General features: G+C 40.8%; 1 protein-coding gene across 4 annotated transcripts; it reads right to left on the bottom strand.

Moving 5' to 3' along the window:
• Positions 1-290: 290 nt before the first annotated feature.
• RBM43 (RNA binding motif protein 43) lies at positions 291-14,902 on the bottom strand. 4 transcript variants are annotated; one of them, XM_004743831.3, is made up of 4 exons: positions 14,459-14,902; positions 9,333-9,543; positions 6,631-6,713; positions 291-5,598 (listed from the first exon to the last, which is right to left on the bottom strand). In XM_004743831.3, exons 2-4 carry the CDS (start codon positions 9,439-9,441, stop codon positions 4,849-4,851), a joined length of 942 nt encoding a protein of 313 aa, XP_004743888.1. In that variant the 5' UTR covers positions 9,442-9,543; positions 14,459-14,902; the 3' UTR covers positions 291-4,848. The 4 variants fall into 4 exon arrangements, with proteins under 4 accessions (XP_004743888.1, XP_012907362.1, XP_004743885.1 ...); XM_013051908.2 differs by lacking the exon at positions 14,459-14,902 and adding an exon at positions 13,084-14,025; XM_004743828.3 differs by lacking the exon at positions 14,459-14,902 and adding an exon at positions 12,387-12,848.
• Between the last annotated feature and the right edge of the window lie 5,993 nt (positions 14,903-20,895).

Below are 20,895 nucleotides of genomic sequence, written 5' to 3'. Positions count from 1 at the left end.
ATAGGTATTCGTGGAATGTCTATTATGTGCCAGGCACATAGTGTTATAAACAGAATAAAGTAGAAATAGACAACATTCCTGGCCTCAAGGAGAACACATAGGCAGAAAGGAAAACGAAAAACCAACAGACAAAATGTACTGTGAAATGCTGTCACAGGGAGGGGGGTATAGAGTATACAAGAGGGACCCACACAAAACCAATGGCAAAGATCAGAGGCTCCCAGGAACTTTTTTAAAAGAAAGCCATGTGTATTGGTTTCCTAGAGCTGCCATAACAAATAACCACGAAGTTGGTGGCTTAAAACAACAGAAATTTATTCTTTCACAGTTCTGGAGGCCAGAAGTCTAAAACCAAGGGGGTTGGCAAGATCAAGCTCCGTCTGAAGACTCTTGGGAAGAATTCTTCCTTGCCTTTTTCAGTTCCTGTTGGTTCCCAGTCATCCCTGGCCTTATAACTCATCAGTCCACCCTCTGCCTCCATTGTCACATGAGCTTTACCCCTCTCTCCTCTGAGTCTCAGTGTCCTCTCCCTCTCTTATAAGGACACCAGTCCCTGGGTTAAGGCCTCACTCCAATCTAGATGATGTCATCTTAATGAATTACATCTGCAAAGACCCTATTTTCAAATAAGGTTACTTCTGAATTTTGAGGGGATACTATTCAACCCACTAACCCAGGTAAGAAATGACATAGGCCTGATCTAAAGTAATGAAAAGAAGAGGAAGAAGTCCAAAACAATGCTCAGTTTTTTAATTGGAGTAACATGTTGGTACCCACCTGAGATGAGGCATTCCAAGTAGACAGAGCTTTTCTTGGGGTGTTGGTATAGATAAGTTCTTAAGAATAATGACTACTATTTTTGAACATTTATTACCTACCATTATTTCTAAAACTCACAATAACCCTGTGAAAATAGGTATAATTTTCAGGTTACAGCTAAGCACACTGAAGCTAGAAGGGTAAAGAACTCTCCCAGAATCAGTGTGGAAGAAGTGAAAGATGAAAGAGGAGTGGACGGAGAATATGGAGGAGAGTCCACTGAAGTTGATAGAATTTTTATTTACACCAGGAAATGATCCTAGAGAAATGAAATCTAGGCACTAATAGTTAAGTTTCTTAAATTACTGTCTTTGGGAAAATCCATACTTTGCCACCAACATGGTTTATATGGAGAGATTCACATCAGAAATTAGACATTTCGGGGTGCCTGGGTGTGTCAGTGGGTTAAAGCCTCTGCCTTCGGCTCAGGTCATGATTCCAGGATCCTGGGATTGAGCCTCATATCCTGCTCTCTGCTCTCTCTCTCTCTGCCTACTTGTGATCTCTATCTGTCAAATAAATAAATAAAATCTTAAAAAAGAAATTAGACATTTCATTCCCTCCACACTTTTATATGTGTGGCTCGTTTGTTGGGGCATCAAGGAATCTTGTCCATCAAATACAATTTGTAAAAACAAGGCTGTCAAAATTCAGCCATCCCTAAACTTGGTGTTCATCTACCAAACCAAGGGCTGTTTTGCCCTCCCTCCTCATCTCTTACCTGGACTAACAACCACCCATCAGGTCTTACCTTCTGAGAGGCTTCTTCTGACCCTTGTTAAAGAAAATTACTCAAAACACAGAAATAAGGCAAAAAATAATTATATGCCTCGCTGGACATGCTCCAGTTAGCCCACTAGTGGGTCATCTCTTTTGGGGAATCTAACTTCGTTTCACTTAATATCACAATTGATCGGGGCACTAACATTTTACAACTCAGTACAGTTAGAACTCTAACTTCTAAAAAACATGATAAAGTGTGATCATTTTTTTCTGTCTAGCAGAGAAAACAACCCCCAAATCAGTTTTATAGCCTCACTGGACGTTGATCAGCTTTGTTTCTAGTTTAGCAATCTTTACAAACAGGCTTTTCCTTATTGATTTTTAAATTCCATTTCTCCTGGTCTTTTTCATCCAGTATTGTCATTCTGATAGTTTACTCCTCATTAAGGCAAACAAAATTTTGACACATGCTCACTATCTTTTTCTATGAAAATTATGCAAATAATTTGGAAAATGGTTAACATATCCTCAGTAAAAATTGACAGTCCCTTCCACCTTACACCAACTATTTCTGTAGCAAGCACTAAAGTAATGACTTATTTGCCTTCTCTGCCAGACTAAGCAGTGACTTCTAGGAAATCGGTGAACATTTCTCTTATGTCCCATCATTGTCTCTAGAACCCTGCAGAACAATTGTCCCAGAGGATGAGCTCAACAAGAATTTCTGAATACATTTCTTACCTAAATGCCTTGGAACCCTTTCTCCCACTCTACTCCTTTGTCTGTCTTGATCTGAAGCTCCTATATCTTTTTTTAGTGGATAATGGCCCTCTTCACTACCTGCAGCCTCTCTGAAAATTATCAACATATTATCTAATTAAATGACAGGTTTTTCTCCCAGTGGCAGACATACAGTAGGGTTTGTACCTGACAAGAGGATGGAATTCCCATCATCTACCTGAGCATCAGTAAGCCTCAAAAATAAAATTAAATGAAAGTCACTACTGCTACTTTGGAAAAAATAACGGTTTTTATTCAAGATAGAAATTGATTGCACAACTAGCATATTATAAAGAAAGTGCTGTTAAACAAACTCTAAAATGCACAGCAACATGTAAAAACATCTGAAATACATAATGTCAAGCAGAAGATGCTCTATCCATACTTGTAAATCAATGTCTTAGAGCATAGAATGAGCATCATTTTTCTGATCCAACTCTTTGTTTAAAGACTATCCTGTTGGTGTTAAATTTGTGATAATAATGAAAGCCTTAGTAGGTATCAAATTAAATTCTTTTAGTCATCAATTTATTGACTCTGCTTTAAATTCATCCTATGTGCCTACTCTGTGAAAAGGAATCTGGGATTCTTAAAATTTTTCTTCTGTGAAGTTTTCTCAGTAGAGGGCGCTAGAGAGACACTGCAAGAGGAAAGTCGTTCCTACCTCAAATTGTTCAATTGGCAGTCAATTAGGGATCCGTTTTTCAGCAGAGAAAGCTTCTCCCAGTACCCAGCTTCTGCAACATGGGCAGCTTCTCCAGCATTAGGCTCATGCCGCAGGAGCAGTCGCTCACGTGTTCAGCCTCCAGCACACAAGGCCTCCCCAACACTCAGGGCCTATGAGAGCATAATGGCCTGCTACACCCAGCCTCTAGTGGCTTCCCCCAGCAACTCTCCATTGCATTTTGTAACAGAATGTCTCTGGTAAAACGCTTCCTCTGAACAGTTTCCTCCAGCAAGCTAGAGGATGGATTTCCAGCAAGATCCCCTGGCACAAACCTTCCAGCAAATTCTCAGTCCTGGGATGGGAGGTAGGGGACTCTTCCACAGGTATCTAAACTGCTTCTTAGATCTGCTGTTCCTGTATTTTTTAGAGTTCTCTTTATTTACTAGCCAATCCCTCGTTATTCCAATCCCCTATTATAGTTAACACTTCTTTATATTAAACTCTCCCTATTCAAATTGCCGTGGGCCTTCTCCCTCTTGATTGGACCCAGACTGAGAAAAACTCCTAGGAACAAAATAGAAATGAAGCATCTTTTTGAGTATTTGGTATAAACAGCAGCTTGCCATGACAAAAAGAAAGTTTACTCAAACAACAATGAAATATCATATCTTAAAAGATGAAAATATTTGGGATTTAGATGGCTAAGAAAAATGAAAGCATATAGAGAAATTTGTCTTGTGCTTTTCTTTTGACTTAATAGTCCACATTATCATGATCACATTTATTTACTTTTTTTAAATATTTTTTATTTATTTATTTGACAAAGAGAGAGAGATCACAAGTAGGCAGAGAGGCAGGCAGAGAGGGGGTGGAAGCAGGCTCCCTGCTGAGCAGAGGCCTGACCTGAGCTGAAGGCAGAGGCTTAACCCACTGAGCCAGGCATCCCCACATTTATTTACTTTGAGATGAGCAAGATGTATACATTTTATCATCCTAGGATAATGTGCCCCAGGCACTTGAAACTATCCCAAAGTTAAATTTAGGGGAGTCATAGACAACCAAATAACTTAAAAGCTCTTGTTTTCCCTTCTCCAGTAATAATTCTCCAGAATTTTCAAATCCTTCTGTCATCTTTAAGGAAACATCTATGTTTTTATTCCTCAAATGCTATTACTTTAGCCATGTAATTATAAAATAAAGGGAGGAATAAAGAAAAAAGACACTATACTTTGTAATTCTTCACAATTCTAAGAGAACCAGCATTTTATGTATGTACTTAGGCTAAATAAGCAACAATAAAAATGTCCCACATGGTCCAGCAGCCTTGTACCAATCAGATTTAGTCAGGTAATGATTACCTGCTTCAGAAGTACTTTCAATCAAAGTAGCTTCTCCAAGTGAGTTTTGCCAGCGTTCTAATTCTGTTTGGAGTAAACAAACTATTTGGAGTAAATGCTATGAAATGGCCAAAGGCATAACAATCATCCAAACATCTTCTGTGTTAGATTTAAGGCTATTTCTCTTTCTGAAAATTTGGAGGTACAGTGAAAGTGAGATTTCTCCAAACTTAAAGAGATTTTTTTTTTCAAAGTTTTAAGCCTTAAATATTATTTTTGTAGTCAGATAGGCCGAGTTTAACCCCAGCCCCGTTCCTTGTCCACTGGATAACTCCAGACAAGAGTTTTAACCTCTCCAAATCCTAGGTTCTTCCGCTACAACATGAGGATAGCAAGGTCTACACTGAAGGATGGTTGCAAGGATTAAATGAGATAATGTGTGTAAAGCTAGTCAGACACTGCTCACTACTCTGCGAGGAAAAGCAACTGCCATTGTCCTTACCACTGCTGAGATCTCATTGTCTAACTTTCTAACCTTATTAATTCCATGACCTCTTTTTTAAACAAGTTTGTGTCAGAAGATGATCCTATAATGTCTATGTGTGTCTCATAAAAATTAATCTGAACCTGAGGGAACCTTGAACTGAGTTGTTCACATGCCAGTTTAATATTTCTTTTATCTTTACTTCCCTTTCCTTTCAAAGTGAGTGTCTCCTTTCTCAGTTCAAAGTGAAGAGCAAGTGAATATTCCTCAAAAAGTGCTTTTACAACCTTTTCATTATTTGGCTGAGAACATTCTTGAGCATTTTTTATACAAATTGTGGTAATTTCACCATCCACTCTTTCCTCACAGAAAACTTGACAGGTTTTCAATGTGTTTTTGTAAAATCTGCTCTTTTTGAGGTAGAGGAAAATATCTGTGTCGAGAACAAGCGTTTCTCCTCTCCTGGTGGCCTCAGGTACTGAGGACCTGAGCGACTCTGAGGAGCTTCTTCTCTGGAGATGCCTTCTGGGGTTCTGCCTATTCGGACTTTTCCCCTCACTGATAAAATTCCTGTTTTTTTCTAAAAGAAAACTTGCTTTTAATAGCAAAGATTCTTTGAGCTTCTGGATAGCCAGAAATGATCCTTGGACAGAGATTCTTCCATTAGGTTCCAAAGGACTGAAGCGTAAAGTTGGGATTTTCCTTTTCAGATCCATTACCAGACTTTCTAGAGGGACTTGACTCCTAAAAACAGATAGATCGAGGATAGCTTCCACAGAGCTGAAGACCTAAAATTAAAGAGAGAGAAGTTAAAACAGCGCTGTCAGTTCAAGCAGACTACATAAACACTTTCTTTTTCTGCCACTCTGTCTCCACAGCAGTTACCCCAAACCAAGCCCAACGGCCCAGCATAGACTGGTTTCTTGCGCCATCAAAGGGATCCCACAACCCCATCAAGTTCACAATTTGGGATTCATAGTCCCTCACTGCATTTCCAAAAACAGAGATAGTCAAATATTTTTTAGAGACAGAATGTTATTTGAAACAAAGCCGTAAGCAAAACCTATACACTGTTGTAAGTACAGATAGCACTCTGTTCTAGCTCTTCTCTGTGGATGGGATCCCCTTAGAAAGCCCTTCTGGCAAAGTTCATCAGAAGCTGCCCAGAACCCTGAGTTTCTTAGTGAATGGTTTTAAACCAGTGAATTTTAACTCTTTCCTCCTATATCTACTCTCCTGCCTCTTTAAAATCTTTTTAATGTTCATCTTAATTGGGTTTTTGTCCCCAAATAAGTCTTTAGGTAGATAACTGACATCCTCCATATAAGCATAAAAGCACTTGCTTGAAAGCATCAAGAAACATACACAGAAACATAAAATAGGCCAGACAATAAGCAAAACATTTCAAGACACACGTTTGGCATTTAACAATGACTCAGGTTAGCAAGGGTGCATTTTCTTTGGTAGGAATCACGAGATGAGAGTGCTTTGTGTCGCCTGTGTAAGGAACACAGAGAAGAAACATGATCCAGGGGGCACCTCGGTGGCTCAGTTGGTAAAATGACTGCCTTCAGCTCAGGTTATGATCTCAGAGTCCTGGGATGAAGCCCTGCGTCGAAACCCGTGAATCCCATGTCAGGCTCTCTGCTCAGTGGGGAGTTTGCTTGTCTCTCTGCACCTTCCCCTGCTCATGCTCTCTCTCTTTCAGATAACTAATTAATTAATTAATTAAAATCAGGAGGGAAGGAAGGGAGGGCGGAGGAGGGGAAGAAGGGAGGAAGGGAGGGAAGAGATCCAGGACCGCCAGTATCATACCTTACCTTTTCATGGCAATGAGGGTCTGTGAACGGAGTAGATCCAGACTTTTCTACCTGACAGCGTTCCTGTTTTCTGTTGACATTCTCTACACATAAGCAGAAACATTGCCATCAGAAGTGTTTGTGGGATGACACACTAATAATTACTTAAATTATTAATAATAAAAATCTTCAACTCTGTTGTTTCACATACCTTATTTTTTTCTACACTTTTCCTTTAAATTCAACATTTTTTTTAAAAGATTTTATTTATTTATTTGACAGAGAGAGATCACAAGCAGATGGAGAGGCAGGCAGAGAGGGAGATAGAGGGAAGCAGGCTCCCTGCTAAGCAGAGAGCCCGATGCGGACCCTATCCCAGGACCCCGAGATCATGACCTGAGCGGAAGGCAGCGGCTTAATCTTAACACTGAGCCACCCAGGCGCCCTAAATTCAACATTTAAATAGTTTTCCCTTTTACTTTAAAATTCATTTTTTGTGTACCTATGATCCTAATCATATTTTTTAAAACACATAAGTGTGTATACATATGTATATATACACACATATGTATATATGTATACATATATATGAATAGAACACAAAAACCTAAGAGGAAAGTCTCCCTTTGTTAATTATGGCCACAAGGAGACCACCTTGAGAATCCAGATACCACACTATCCTGGTTTTCTTCAAAATTAACCCTTTGCTAATTCTTTTTCTCTTCCCATTTTCTATATGTTAGCATACCTTAGGCCTCAGGCCTTGTATCTCTTAGCAAACGAAAACCCAGTCAAGGGTTCATCTTGACAATCCCACAGCTTTAGATACTAGCTCCAGATGTATCTTGCAAATTCTATCTTTGGCCTTGACTTTCCTTTGCTTTTGGAAATCTCTACTTCATTATGCAAATAAACGTCTCCTTGACCAGAGTTCGACTCTTGATAACCATCCCCCTCCCAAAAGTACTCTTCCTCCAGTGTTCCACATCTAAGAACATGACATCTAACCTGTCAGCAAATTATGAATGGCCACTGGGTCTCAATCACCAGCCCTGTTAACACCCTAGTCAAAACCAGCAATGACTACTAGCTCCTGTTCTCCACACCACTGCTAGAGGGATCACCCAAGAAAAGGTAGTCACACTTTGACAGTCATCTGCTCAAATCCCTCCCTCTCCCCCAGAATAAAATCCAGACACCTTGCCTTGACTTACAGGCTGCTTAATATATACTGGTCCCCAGCCTCTCATCTGACCCATCTCCTTTTACTCTCTCCTTACTGGCTCTGCTCCGGCCACTTGGGCCTCCTTGCTATCTTTAAAATGCCCAGCATGCTACCCTCTCAGCCCTTCCCTTGCCTTAGAATGTTCTTGACCCTTATCTGCACATTCCCTTACCTCATGCACATGTCTGCCCAAATGTCACCTAAAGGGAATATTTCCCCACCCATTCGATCTAATAAAATAGCCCTCTCCATCCCATTCCATCCCTTTATTGTTTTATATTTTTTCATAGTATTCACATTATATGTTAATATACACAAATTAATATATAAATGTAATAAATAAATATATGAACCCAAATAAATATAAATATATAAATGTGCAAATTAATAAAACACCCAATGCAATATATATTCATTTATTGCTTTTTTATTATCTATCCAGCATGGATGTATGCTTCAGGAAAGAAAACATTTTGCCTACTTCACTCACTGCTGTATCCAGAAGGCCTAGAATGGGGCCTGGCAAATAATAAGCACTCACAAATATTTGTGAATAAATGAATGAATGAGCCTTCTCTTTCTCTCTCTGAGTTATCAATTCAACATTTGAAAAACTAGCTTCCAAAAACACCATAATCCCGTAATAGCCATAAGAAGGAGTCCCTCCTACCATCCCTACCTGAACACTGCCAATGGGAAGGAAGGAATGAATGAATGGTGACAGATAAAGGTACCCTGATAATCCACAGTCTCTTAGGTCTCTCTCTAGATCCTATCTTCCCTCAAGCAAAACAAGATCTTTTCTTCTGCCCCCAATACCATGTGGTATTTTACCTCCAAGATGCTGGCATGGAGGCTCATCTTTCTCTGGCAATTTATTTTGCCAGTCACTGAACTGTTGAGAAGGCTGCCCCTTCCATGAGCCTGAAGGGATGAATATGTTCTGCAGACCCAACGGCCTCACCTATGTCAGGGCTGGAGGTAAAGAACAGAATGGCTCCATCTGATATCAGATCCAAGCCATGTTTCTCCAGTCCATTACCAGTGATAAAGCCAACACTATGTTAAAATATCCTTTTGTTGGTTTGAACAGAGAGAAGCAAATGGTATGATGATATTGCTGAAGTCACTTGAAAATTCCCAAAGCGGTCATCTAATTTGTGAGATTATAGATTATTTTTGTGGGGATTTCTTTTCTGTATTTTACAAGTTCTCTACAACAAAATGTATCACTTTTTCCCCCAAGATCTAGATAGATTCCAAATATAGAAGGAAAGAAGTTTTCAAGAATTTGGCAGTTACTACCAACTTTATCATGAACCATTTTACATATATTCTTGCTAATGCAATATTGTACCACTTTTATATTCAGAATAGAATAATATTTTCAAAAAGCTACTTTAAACTTTACCAATCCCATGAATCATTTTAATGAAACTCAGTTTTTAATTTCATTTCAGAAGTATTTCTAAGTTTACAAAATTTGATTTGGAAGTACCTTTTTTTCCTTTGAACCTCACATTTGCAACTCCCCTGGCTTTTGTTGGATTTATCACATTTCCAACAACCCCACTTTCATTCTTAGTATCTTGGAAGTGAGTCTTCATTACTGTGGTCCGCAATTGATCATTAATAAGGTCAGCCAAATGACCAGCAACTGCAGCTGTTCTTTCAGAAGTTTTGGATTCCTTGCCTTCCAAAATGGATGCCTGTAAGAGAACGAGTAGGATAGTTTTTAAATATAAAAAGAAGATTCAACTTAATACAGGCATTTCACACACCAGTGAGGGAGAGGCTATTTTATTCAATAAAGGTGTTAGTACAGTTGATCAGATACTTGAAAAAAAAGAATTAAGGATAGATCTTTGCTTCACATCATATGCCACATGTATTTGAGAATTAAATGTAAAAAGTGAACTCTTCATTTGTTTTATAAATGGAAAGCATTTGTTAATATTTGTCTGATATTAGAAAGGCCCAAAAGTAATGGCAATCCCAAAGTTAGAAATCAGAGATACAAAATTTTAAAAATTAAGTTTAAAAGCAAATCAAGCTAACCACCAAATATGATAGTTTGGAGATGGCTGTATGTTTTGTTGATTGTATAGTCCCACAGTACATAAGCCAATAATAAATACATCTCTACTTTTTTTTTTGCCAGAGTTAGAAAAAAGATATCCTAAAAAAACAAAACAAAACAAAAAACAGCAATCATACTGGGGCTGCAGTAGAGTAAATCCTGCCCTCCTATACATATCTGAGCTGGAATTCAACTACTGAGAGCATATGCTATTGCAGACCCCGCCATCATACTCAGCACAGAGTACCAGCTCCCAGTAGATACCTCCCTGAGCTCACTCTCTTTGAACTTCTTATTTTACCCAGGTATGAGGCTTCTATTTCAATGTTTTGACTTGTTCCCCAGCCCATTTAGGAAAGTGGACCCATAAGCTGCTCCCAGTGCTTACATAGGTAGTCCAACCCAATTATACCAAAGCTCAGACTTAATCTATCCTAAATTACCCCCAGGGAGGACAGGATATCTTATGGGCCTGAGTAGGGGTTAACAGGTCACAAAGATGTTTTGGGCTCTGAGCTCAGAGGACTCTGTACGCAGAACAGGACTTCACTGAGGACAAGCAAGCTACTTTTGACGTCCCAGGTCAAGAAAATAGTCTAGGTACATAATATCCTGTCCATCCGAATGGCACCTTGAAATGAAAGCAAAAGAATAAAAAAGGCTGAGGTCAAATTTTAATTAATGGCCAAATTTAATTAAAAATGCAAAAGAAGGGGTGCCTGGGTGGCTCAGTGGGTTAAAGCCTCTGCCTTCGGCTCAGGTCATGATCCCAGAGTCCTGGGATCGAGCCCCGCATCGGGCTCTCTGCTCCTCAGGGGGTCTGCTTCCTCCTGTGTCTCTCTCTGCCTACCTGTGATCTCTGTCTGTTAAATAAATAAATAAAATCTTAAAAAAAAAATGCAAAAGAAGAGTTCAGAACAACAGCAAAGGGACAGAGGGACAGGGGATGAAAATGGCTCATGTTGAGACATATAAAACAAAGGGAGTGCCTCCTGAAAATGAAACTTATAATGATCTATTAAATATTTGTTACAGAAAATTAATAGAGGAAAACAGAGTTTCTTAAAATATTCACAACTAGATCGCATAGCAAACAGTAAAAATATATGTTTTCCTCCATCCTAGTCCTAATTGGTATAATGTAATAATCCCAAAATAGTTCTTCCTAGCAGAGGAAAAAAAATGACAAGAGATTTTTTAGATTTTTCAGGAATTCTACTTCACTGATTTGTCTCTATACAACACTGGCTGGCCCACACCAATCTCAATGGTTCCATGGCTTGTCAATGAGTTTCCTGTTTGCCTTTCATCAATGTCAAAGAAAAACTTTCCATCAATTTAAATTCAGAAAATCTTACTCCACCTCTGCCCTCAACGATACTAATTCCATATTTCTTTATTTAAGTGTCTGCATTTCATTTATCTTTGAAATCAAAGGAACTCTCCCTGACGACTACCAATCTCTGCTATCCAGCATTAAGAAAAGGGGTTCTTGGAAATAACCCCGCCGAGAACTACCGCAGAGATATAGGATTTTGAAACAAGAGCAGCATTTTGGCCAAGAGTTATTAGGTGATGACATTTTCCCAGTATCCGTGATATACTTAAGACACTTTGACCGTAGTGTCAGAAAGCTAGAAGCTATAAAGAAAAACTGAGTTTTTAAGCAAGGCAATAAGATTCATGCCCTGTGTTCGTATATATTTCCTTTTTTAAAAAGTAGTTATTTTCATTGACGTTGCCGTTGCTGCTGCCAGTAAACAAAATCGTACTGAGACCTCACGACGGCTTTGGCATCTCGGGGACCCGAGCCGTTAAAGGCCCTGCCACGCTCTCACGCGCTGGATGGAAAGGACACGGAAGGCTCAGTCTTGAACTTGCTAACGGTTCTTGCTAGCTAGCACAGATGGTGAAAACACGGAGCCCTTTGTCCTTGGAGGCTGAGCTACGGCCACAGAGAATTCCCACTAATGCAGACAAGACATCGGGATGCCTTCCCAGCTTGAATCCTTGGCTCGACCCCTTCTCGCCCGCCCTTCTCAAATGGACACAGCGGCCTCCGTTTCTGGGTTCTTCTCTCCGCCCGGGCTCCCCCATGCAGTGGGAGGCCACAGTTAAGCCCAACCAGCCTGCGAAGCGACTTCTCGACGAGGCAGCTGTGCCCCGGAGCAGGAGACTCCGGGTGCGGGCGGCGGCAAGGCGTGCCCCGGCCTCGAGCCTCTCCCCCACCGCCCGCTGTGAATGCACCGCGCGCGCCGCACCGCCGCAGGAGCAGGTGCAGATCGGTCGGGGCCGCGCCTGCGGGCGGGTGGGCCTCCGCGCCAGGGGACGCTCCGCCCGCACCCGGCTCCCGCGCGCGCCGCCCGGGACAGCTCCGCACGCGCGCCGGCCCCGCTCCGCGCCCGTCTGGGCGACCGGGGCGACGGGCGGGAACGACCCTGCGCCGCAAAATGCAAAACAAAAGCAACTTGCCATGGCGGAGGAGAGACGCGCCTTCGGCCGCCGGCAGGGCCCACCCGACTCTAGCACCGCGCGGGCCGCAGGGAGGCCCCGCAGGCAGGTTTTGCTTTCAGTTTCGGCTGCGGCTAGCTCGGAGACAATGTGAGAAGAGACGGCCCCTCCACGGCCTCCCCCTGCTCCGCGCCTCGAGGCCTCCGAGCGCGAGCGGAAGCCCCGGCCCGGGCCGCCTGCTGCGTGGGTAGTTTCACAGCGTTTGAAACTCGCGCGGGAGGGGCGCCGGCAGGAATCCCCGCAGTCGTTCGGGGACTCCCCGGGTGCTGTGTCTGTCCCGTGCTCAGTGGAAATCCGGACCTCCTTTTTGCGCCCTCGGCTTCCCTGTCGCGGGACTTCCCACCACCCCACACCTGTTCCTCCTCTGCCTCGCCTGCCAGCGCAGGGCCGGGCGAGCCGCGGCCAGGGTCACAGGGGCCCCTGTCAAGAGACAGCTCCCCGGCTTGTCCACGCCGGTCTGACTCCAGTCTGGCACCTAGGGGGACACGAGTAATCTACCTACAGGGCTTCGCAGTCCAAGAGAGCACGAAGAGGAAAGGCAAATGGCTGGCAAACGTGAAGAAGCCTGGCTCCACGCCTAAGAAATACAGACTGAAATCCTCCCGAGATCCCTCTTCTCCACGATGAGGGTGATAGAAATTAAAAAGTATAGTGATACCCAGTGTTAGCCAGAGTGTGAGGAAGCGTCCGTGTTGCTGCAAGCGTAGATGGGTGCCACCATTTCTAAGGAGTTGGCCCCCTTTCAAAATTTAAAGTGTGAAATGAGTGCGGAAATGCATAGACTGAGCAGTTCCACTCTCAGAACTGAAGTTCCAGCGCCCAAGTCGAAGATACTGTACACAGATGCCAACTGTGCGTTGCTTTAATATGTGTCATTTTGGTTAAGTTTTTCACTCAGTCCGTGAATAGAGCTAATTATTATATGGCTGATGGCACATCTATATGGCCTGAGACTATGATAATTTTAAACAGTTGGAGGTTATCTATACGTAATTCCCCAACTCAGACTTTATCTTCAGATTCCTGTATCTAAGGGCCCAGTTGTATGTGTAACAAGCATGTGAAATTTAACGAGACCAAGCAAAACTCTCCTTCCACCCTTTCTTCCCTCTCAGTACATAATAACACTACCCACCCAGGAGCCCAAGCTCATGACTCACTGGTCTTCTGTGATTCCTCTTTTCCTTAGCTCTGTTTAGGACATTCCATAAACACACATTCTCTCCAACCCCACCTTCACCAGCCAGGTCAAGTCCGCATCCAGCCTCGTTCCCCTTCAATTCATTCTGGATACCACACACCAAACAATTCTTTTTTAAGGTAAGTCAGGTTTGTTCCCTATTTAAACACTTTGATGTCTTCCCATTGCACGGGAATACTTCACATTGGTTTTATTTATTTATTTATCTATTACTTTAAATTCCCATTGCGCCTTAAATAAAATTTACATTTCTCACCAGGAAAGAAAAATGGCCTTGATCTACTTTCTATGGCTAGACCCCCTAAACTGTCCTCACTCCCTCTGTTCTGACCACACAAGAAGCCATCTAACTGGAGACTTTTCTTGCCCTTGGTTATTGTTTGTTTTGTTTTGTCTTTTTAATTTATTTGACAGAAAGAGAGAGCACAAGCAGGGAGAAGCACAAAAGGGAGAAGCAGGATCCCCGCTGAGCAGGGCCCCTGATGTGGGGGCTTGGCTTGATCCCAGGACCTGAGCCGAAGACAGACACTTAACTGACCGAGCCACCCAGGCGCCCCTTACCCTTGGTTCTTTGTCCAGGCTGGATAGCTCCTCCCTGATCTTCACTTTTCTGACCCCTTGCTGTGACTAAAGTCTTAGCTCAAATGACCCCTCTTCAAAGAGACTGCTTCTAATTACCCTGTCTGAATTTGTTCCCCCCCCCCAGTTAATTGTTATACTATCACCCTGTCACTCTGTCTTAATAGCATCACCCCTTTCTAAAAATATCTTCATCTATTTATTGTTTTTCTCACTTGTCTCCCCCAACATGGTAGACATTAGTACTGCTCACCAGTGTTGCTTGATCTTCTCAATTCAGGCACCTGGAGGCATTGTCCTTCCTCAGCCTTTGATTTCGTCAAGGCCATATCATTCATTCAGCCTGTGAAAGAGAGGAGACCTGACATGTCTCCTATTTGGGTGAAGTGTTCCATTGGCAGCACAAGAGTCTCCAATGCTCTCTTCTTGTCCTTGGTGCTCAAAGAAGAATGCACTGAAGGGAACATGCACCACTGAGCCAATATGCAGAACACATTTGCACTAGAGAGCCGCCTGGACCCATAACAAAATATATATGAATGAAAAATAAAGTTCTGATGTTTTAAGCTACTGAATTTTTTTCAGCAACATCATGCTAAGATAGTCCACTAGAATTAAAGAACACCATGAAAATATTTGCAAATTACACATCTAATAAAAGATCTGTATCTATAATATACAAAGAACTATTACAATACAAAAATAAAAAGACAATTCAACTTAAAAATGGACAAAAAATTGAATAATAGACTTTTTTTCAAAGATACATGAATGGATAATATGCACATGAAAATATACTCAGCATCATTAGTCATTAAAGAAATGCAAATTAAAACCACAATGACATACCACTCCACACTGACTAAAATGGCTGTAATCAAAAAGACAGATAATAACATGTTGTCAAGAAAGTGGAGAAAGGAGAACTCTCATACATCGCTGGCGGGAAAGTAAAATGTTACAGCCACCTTTTTAAACAGTTTAGCAGTTCTCAAAAATTTAAGCATAAATTTACCACGTGACCAGGAAATTTTACTCGTTGAGAACTAACCCAAGAGAAATGAAAACATCATGTCCAAACTAAGACTGCCAGTGTTCATAACAGCATTATATATAATAGCCAAGAAGTAGAAATAACCCAAATGACCATCAATTGCTTGAAGGATAAACAAAATACACCATATATATATAGTATATATATACTATATATATATATATATATATTTACAATGTAATGCTGCTCAGCAATAAAAAGGGGTGAACTACTAATACATGATACAAAGATGAAGCTCAAAAACATCGACGAAGTGAAAAAGTCTGACACAAAAGGTCATATGTTGTATACTTCTGTTTAACCAGAAAAGACAAACATATGAAGAGAGAAAGCAGAATAGATGTGCTTTGGGCCGGAGGTGGGAACAAAGATTAACTGTAAATGGACACGAGCACCACGAGCCAAGCTGGGACACTCTCCAGGGAATAACAAGAGATCTAGGATAGAGTCAGGAAGTCTACCCATGTGTGCCATGGAACCTTAGAATGACCCTTAACCTTGTATGTTCCAACTATTCCAGCTTGTACGTGCTGACAGGACGCAGGAAAATGCTACCCCCAAAATATGACAGCTTGGCATACTGAATTTTCAAACTGAGGGAATAAAAGAAAGGACATGTGCAAGAAAGACTTTCTGACATTCCCCTGAAGCAGGTCATAAAACTCTTCAGTGTTTTATGTAACCCTCATTCTTCCCTGTATCCAAAAGAAAGGAAAAGCTTTACCTCCAAAGACAAAAGGACACAGAAAGGAATCTGAATGAACAGGCCTTGCTGTTTCCCTTAGTGTTTATTACACTTAGCGAACACTCTTCGTCCTAACATCTTCCACTTTTTATGACTTCACACTCATCATCAGCTTTAGCATAAAAACACTCAGGTTTAATAATTTCTTGGGGTCTTCATCTCCTTATGAAGGCTCCCGTATCACAGAAAATTTATATTAAATACATGTCTGTGCTATTCTCCTGTTAATTTGGTTTAATTGGTTTAATTTTCAGATCTAGTCAGGGACTCTAGGAGGGTTAGGGAAAACTTTTTCTTCCCCTAATGTGGCAAAAGATCCTTGAGCAAACATGACTCCAAATGTAGTCAAAATAATTCTAGCAGCTTATTACTGAAAAGGCATCCAAAAAAATATTTTAATCTCTTACAGCCCCAGTTACGAGGCCTCCCATCTCACTGCACTTTGCTCTGAATCGTAGCTTAAGGAAATGAAATTGACATTTTCCTGGATGTTTTTAATTTGTGATAGCAAAAAAAAAAAAATGAAACCCATTACTTGATATTTCATCTGTATCTTGTTATTTAATTTCATAAGACGTATATATTGTGAAGACTTCTAAAAATAGCATAATAAGAAAATCATTTTTAAAGGAGTAGTACCCAATGCTGAAAGGGAGCAATGAAATTGTCCTTACTGTACTTAAAATAAAAGTACACACTGAGGGGCGCCTGGGTGGCTCAGTCATTAAGGTCTGGTTTCTGCTTGGGTCATGATCCCAGGGGCTTGGGATGTTGGTTCCCCACCACCCCACACTGGGCTCCTTGCTCAGCAGGGAGCTGATTCTTTCTCTGCTTGTGTTCCCTCTCTCGCTGTCTCTCTGTCAAATAAATAGATATATTTTCAAAAAAAAAAGAGTACACACTGATGCCTACCTTTCTGGAAAGCACTTGCAGCCATATATATCAAGATCCTTGAAAGAATTTATATCCTTCACCCTATCAACCTAGTAATTATCACCGTGAGATAAGATTAGAATTGCAGAAAAACATTTGTATTCCAGGATATAAAAGGGTTTATTTACATCAAAGCACTTATAAATGTGGAAAATTGGAAGCAATCTAATGTCCTACAATGAGAAATAATAACCCTAGAAATAGGGTATAGTCACAAAATGAAATGTGATATATGGTTGGGGGAAAAGAATTGGAAAGGACATAAAAATGCTACCATTATCTGGGTGTGATTATACTTTGTGTATCTTTCAAGAATGAGCATCTTTTTTTTTTCAATACCAACCAGATATCATTAACGCTATTCATTGCACAGTTTTGGCTTCCTGCCTTCCAAGCATACAGTAGAATTATACATCCAAGCTCCTTTATGGTTGGGTGGGGCCATATACTTAGTTCTGGCTGAGTTGCAAATGAAAGGGACATTTGCGGGACCAAGAATTTAATTGCTATTTCAAGACCCTTCAAAGCTCTTTTCTTCTGGCATGACATCCGGCAGTAAATTGATGGCTGCTGGGATGCTTGGGTGGTGCAGTCGGTTAAGTGTCTGACTCCACATTTCCGCTCAGGTTGTGATCTCATTGTCATGAGATGGAGTCTTCAGTCGGACTCTGTGCTGAGCAGGAAGTCTACTAGGGAGTCTCTCTCCCTCTGCCCCTCCCACTCCTGCTGTCTCTCTCTCTCTGAAATAAATAAATAAGTCTTTTTTTTTTTTTTTTTAATTTTTCTAACCCTTCTCATTTCTTTTTTTTTTTTTAAGATTTTATTTATTTATTTGACAGACAGAGATTACAAGTAGGCAGAGCAGCAGACAGAGAGAGGAGGAAGCACGCTTCCTGCTGAGCAGAGAGCCCAATGTGGGGCTCAATCCCAGGACCCTGGGATCATAACCTGAGCCGAAGGCAGAGGCTTTAACCCACTGAGCCACCCAGGCGCCCCAAAAAATAAGTCTTAAAAAAAAAAAAAAGTTTGTGGTTGCTGTTATGTCCCTGTGAATGTCTACCCTGAGCATTCTTTTTGTTGACCCATCATGGACCAAGGAGTAGAATTTTGTTCTGGTCTCTGAAATTAAGACTTAATTTGCCACACAGATATCATATAATTTATCCTGATTGATATACAATTGGTTTTCTGGAGCATTGCTAAACTCAAAAGAAAGAAAAAAAAAAAGACAATCCACAACACAATCAAAATACATGGCTTTGGTTGAGAGGCAGGTAATTAGAAAATAATTATCAGAGATTAGAAGGTTGGTGATTCATATTATGTAGTGGAAAAACATTTGGTAAAGCTTTCACATGTGATAGCTTGGAAGGCAGATTATGTACCTAATTAGATTGTAGTTTTTTTTTTTTTAATGGTGTGAAAAAGCAAAATTAGTAGCATATGTCTGTTACTATTGAGTGCATTTGACAATGTAATATAAAAAAGAAATGAGCTTAGAAAAGAATCGGCCAGAATGAAAGGGAATAGAGAAATCTGGAAATATGGGAACATGTAGGATGGAAGAAACAATACTTCTATTCTCAAATGATAAAAACTTTGAGTAACAAAGGCTCCACTTTATTGCAAAGATCAAATCAAAAATCAAGCTTTGGATCTCTGAACAAATTAAAGTCCCTCAGAACAACAACAACAACAAAAACAATTGCAGGCTGCTGAATTTCAGCTAGACAAACTGGCTCAGGCAACAGAAACTGTAAGTGGTCTGATAGACCAAAGTACCTACAATTAAGTAAAGAGACAGAGAGAAGAATAGGACCAAGAAAGCAGAGAATTATAGCAACTCTAAGAAGTGAGTCTAGTATGATAACTAACATAACACAATAAAAAAGTAATAATAATTTAAAAAATAATAATAAAACGTGAGTCTAGAAAAAACTGTCAGTGTGGCTATTAGTACATATAAGCTGACCAAAATAAAATAGATTAGAAACCTGGGGTGCCTGGGTGGCTCAGTAGGTTAAGTCTCTGCCTTCAGCTCAGGTCATGATCTCAGGGTCCTGGGGCATCAAGCCCCACATCAGCCTCTCTGCTCAGCAGGGAACCTACTCCCCCCCCCTCACTTTGTCGAATAAATAAAATCTTTTTAAAAATTAAAAAAAAAATAAAATAGATTAGAAAACCCATTACATTTTGGGCTTTTATTTTTTTTTAAGATTTTATTTATTTATTTGACACAGAGAGAGCCCAAGCAGGGAGACTGACAGGCAGAGGGAGAAGCAGGCTCAGACAGAGAGAGAAAGGGGGAAGCAGGCTCCCTGGTGAGCAGAGAGCTCGATGCAGGGCTCGATGTGGGGCTCGATCCCAGGACCCTGAGACCATGACCTGAGCTGAAGGAAGTGTCCCTCTTTTGGTAAATTTTCAAAGACAAACTTTACTTCTATAAAATCTCTAAAACTCTAGAAATAAGCAGGAAAGCCAATGCTTGATTTCTGAAATCTAGCCAGATCACACAAGGGTGGAATGGTGAAAGGAGCCTAAGGGAAAAGTCCAATTTTCTACAAGAAGAAATATTTATTAAAAACCATTGTGAAGGGGCACCTGGGTGGCTCAGTGGGTTAAGCCTCTGCCTTCAGCTCAGATCACGATCCCAGGGTCCTGGAATCAAGCCCACATCGGGCTCTCTGCTTAGCAGAGAACCTACTTCCCCCTCTCTCTCTGCCTGCCTCGCTGCCTACTTATGATCTCTGTCAAATAAATAAGTTTTTTTAAAAAAATCTAAAAAAAAAAAAGAAAAAAAAAACCATTGTGAATATTTGGAATTGAATTAAATTATCTGTTCTACTGCCTGAAGAAGGCCCCCAAAGACAACAAAAGTGACTATTTCAAACCTCATCCTAAATATTAGGAAAAAATTCTTTCTGACTGGCAGCCTGCCACAGACTAAAAATGACACCTTTTGTGCCAATGAGACTGTATCAATCAAAATTAAATAAGTTCTTTCAATTTTTCTTAACATTTCTTAATATTTCTTAATATTCTGAATTAATTTTACCATTTCCAAAGAACAACTGACACGAGAGATTTTTTTTCCCCTAAAACAGTGACTATGAAGAGTGCACGCTGCCCAATTTCCAGGTACCATGTCTCATTCTAAAGAGACACGTGAAAGCAATGAGTACTTCTAATGGTAGCATAACGACTTTAAAACCTAAAAATAAAATACCAAAAGCAAACCAAGCTTTTTTCTTTTTTTTAACGTTCTCTTTATTTTAGATGGCAGGCAGCAGCATTGGGTACATTTAGGTTTAGAATCTTTTCTAAAGCATTTAATTTCTGCCAGCACTTTAATATGAATTTCCTTCTGCTCTTGGCTCTTTATGGAACACACCGTATTAGGATAAAAGCTGTTCCAATGTTCTTTACCAAAGAGAATTTCACCTTCTCTGAACAGGAACCTCTCAACATACAGTTTAATTTCTACAACTTACAAACAGTGGGATGTTAATGAACTGGGAGGCTCTCAAACTAAAATGTAAGTCCCTACAGCACAGGGCCTCTGCTTTCGTCTTCAGATTGAAATCTAGGCTGATGAGTGATGAACCTCTAGCTTTGCATTTACTTCTCCCTTTATTCCAAGTGTGTCATTCCATTAAACTTACTTTCTCCATCTTAAGTGTAAATGAAAGAAAATTACGGTCTTTACAAGTTCTATTTGGAGATGTTTTGTAAAGAATCAGGGGACAATTGGCACTCTGGGCGATGAAAATTTTAAGTAGAAAGACCACACTCGGGGCCCCTGGGTGGCTCAGTGCATTTAGCCGCTGCCTTTGGCTCAGGTCGTGGTCTCAGGATCCTGGGATCAAGCCCCCCATTAGGCTCTTTGCTCCGCAGGGAGCCTGTTTCTCTCTGTCTCTCTGCCTGCCTCTCTCCCTACTTGTGATCTTTCTCTGTCAAA

Source organism: Mustela putorius, unplaced genomic scaffold (genome assembly GCF_011764305.1).
Source record: "Mustela putorius furo isolate JIRA1106 unplaced genomic scaffold, ASM1176430v1.1 tig00003869_pilon_pilon_pilon, whole genome shotgun sequence".
In the NCBI taxonomy this organism is placed as follows: domain Eukaryota; kingdom Metazoa; phylum Chordata; class Mammalia; order Carnivora; family Mustelidae; genus Mustela; species Mustela putorius.
This window is presented reverse-complemented; position numbering and strand designations above follow the sequence as displayed.

Coding starts and splice junctions, on each gene's coding strand:
- RBM43 (XM_004743828.3), bottom strand. Junction 6,714..9,332: donor GAGGTTCAAAGGAAAAAAAG/GTACTTCCAAAT, acceptor GCTTATGTGTAG/AGAATGTCAACAGAAAACAG. Junction 5,599..6,630: donor ACCCTCATTGCCATGAAAAG/GTAAGGTATGAT, acceptor CTTTAATTTTAG/GTCTTCAGCTCTGTGGAAGC.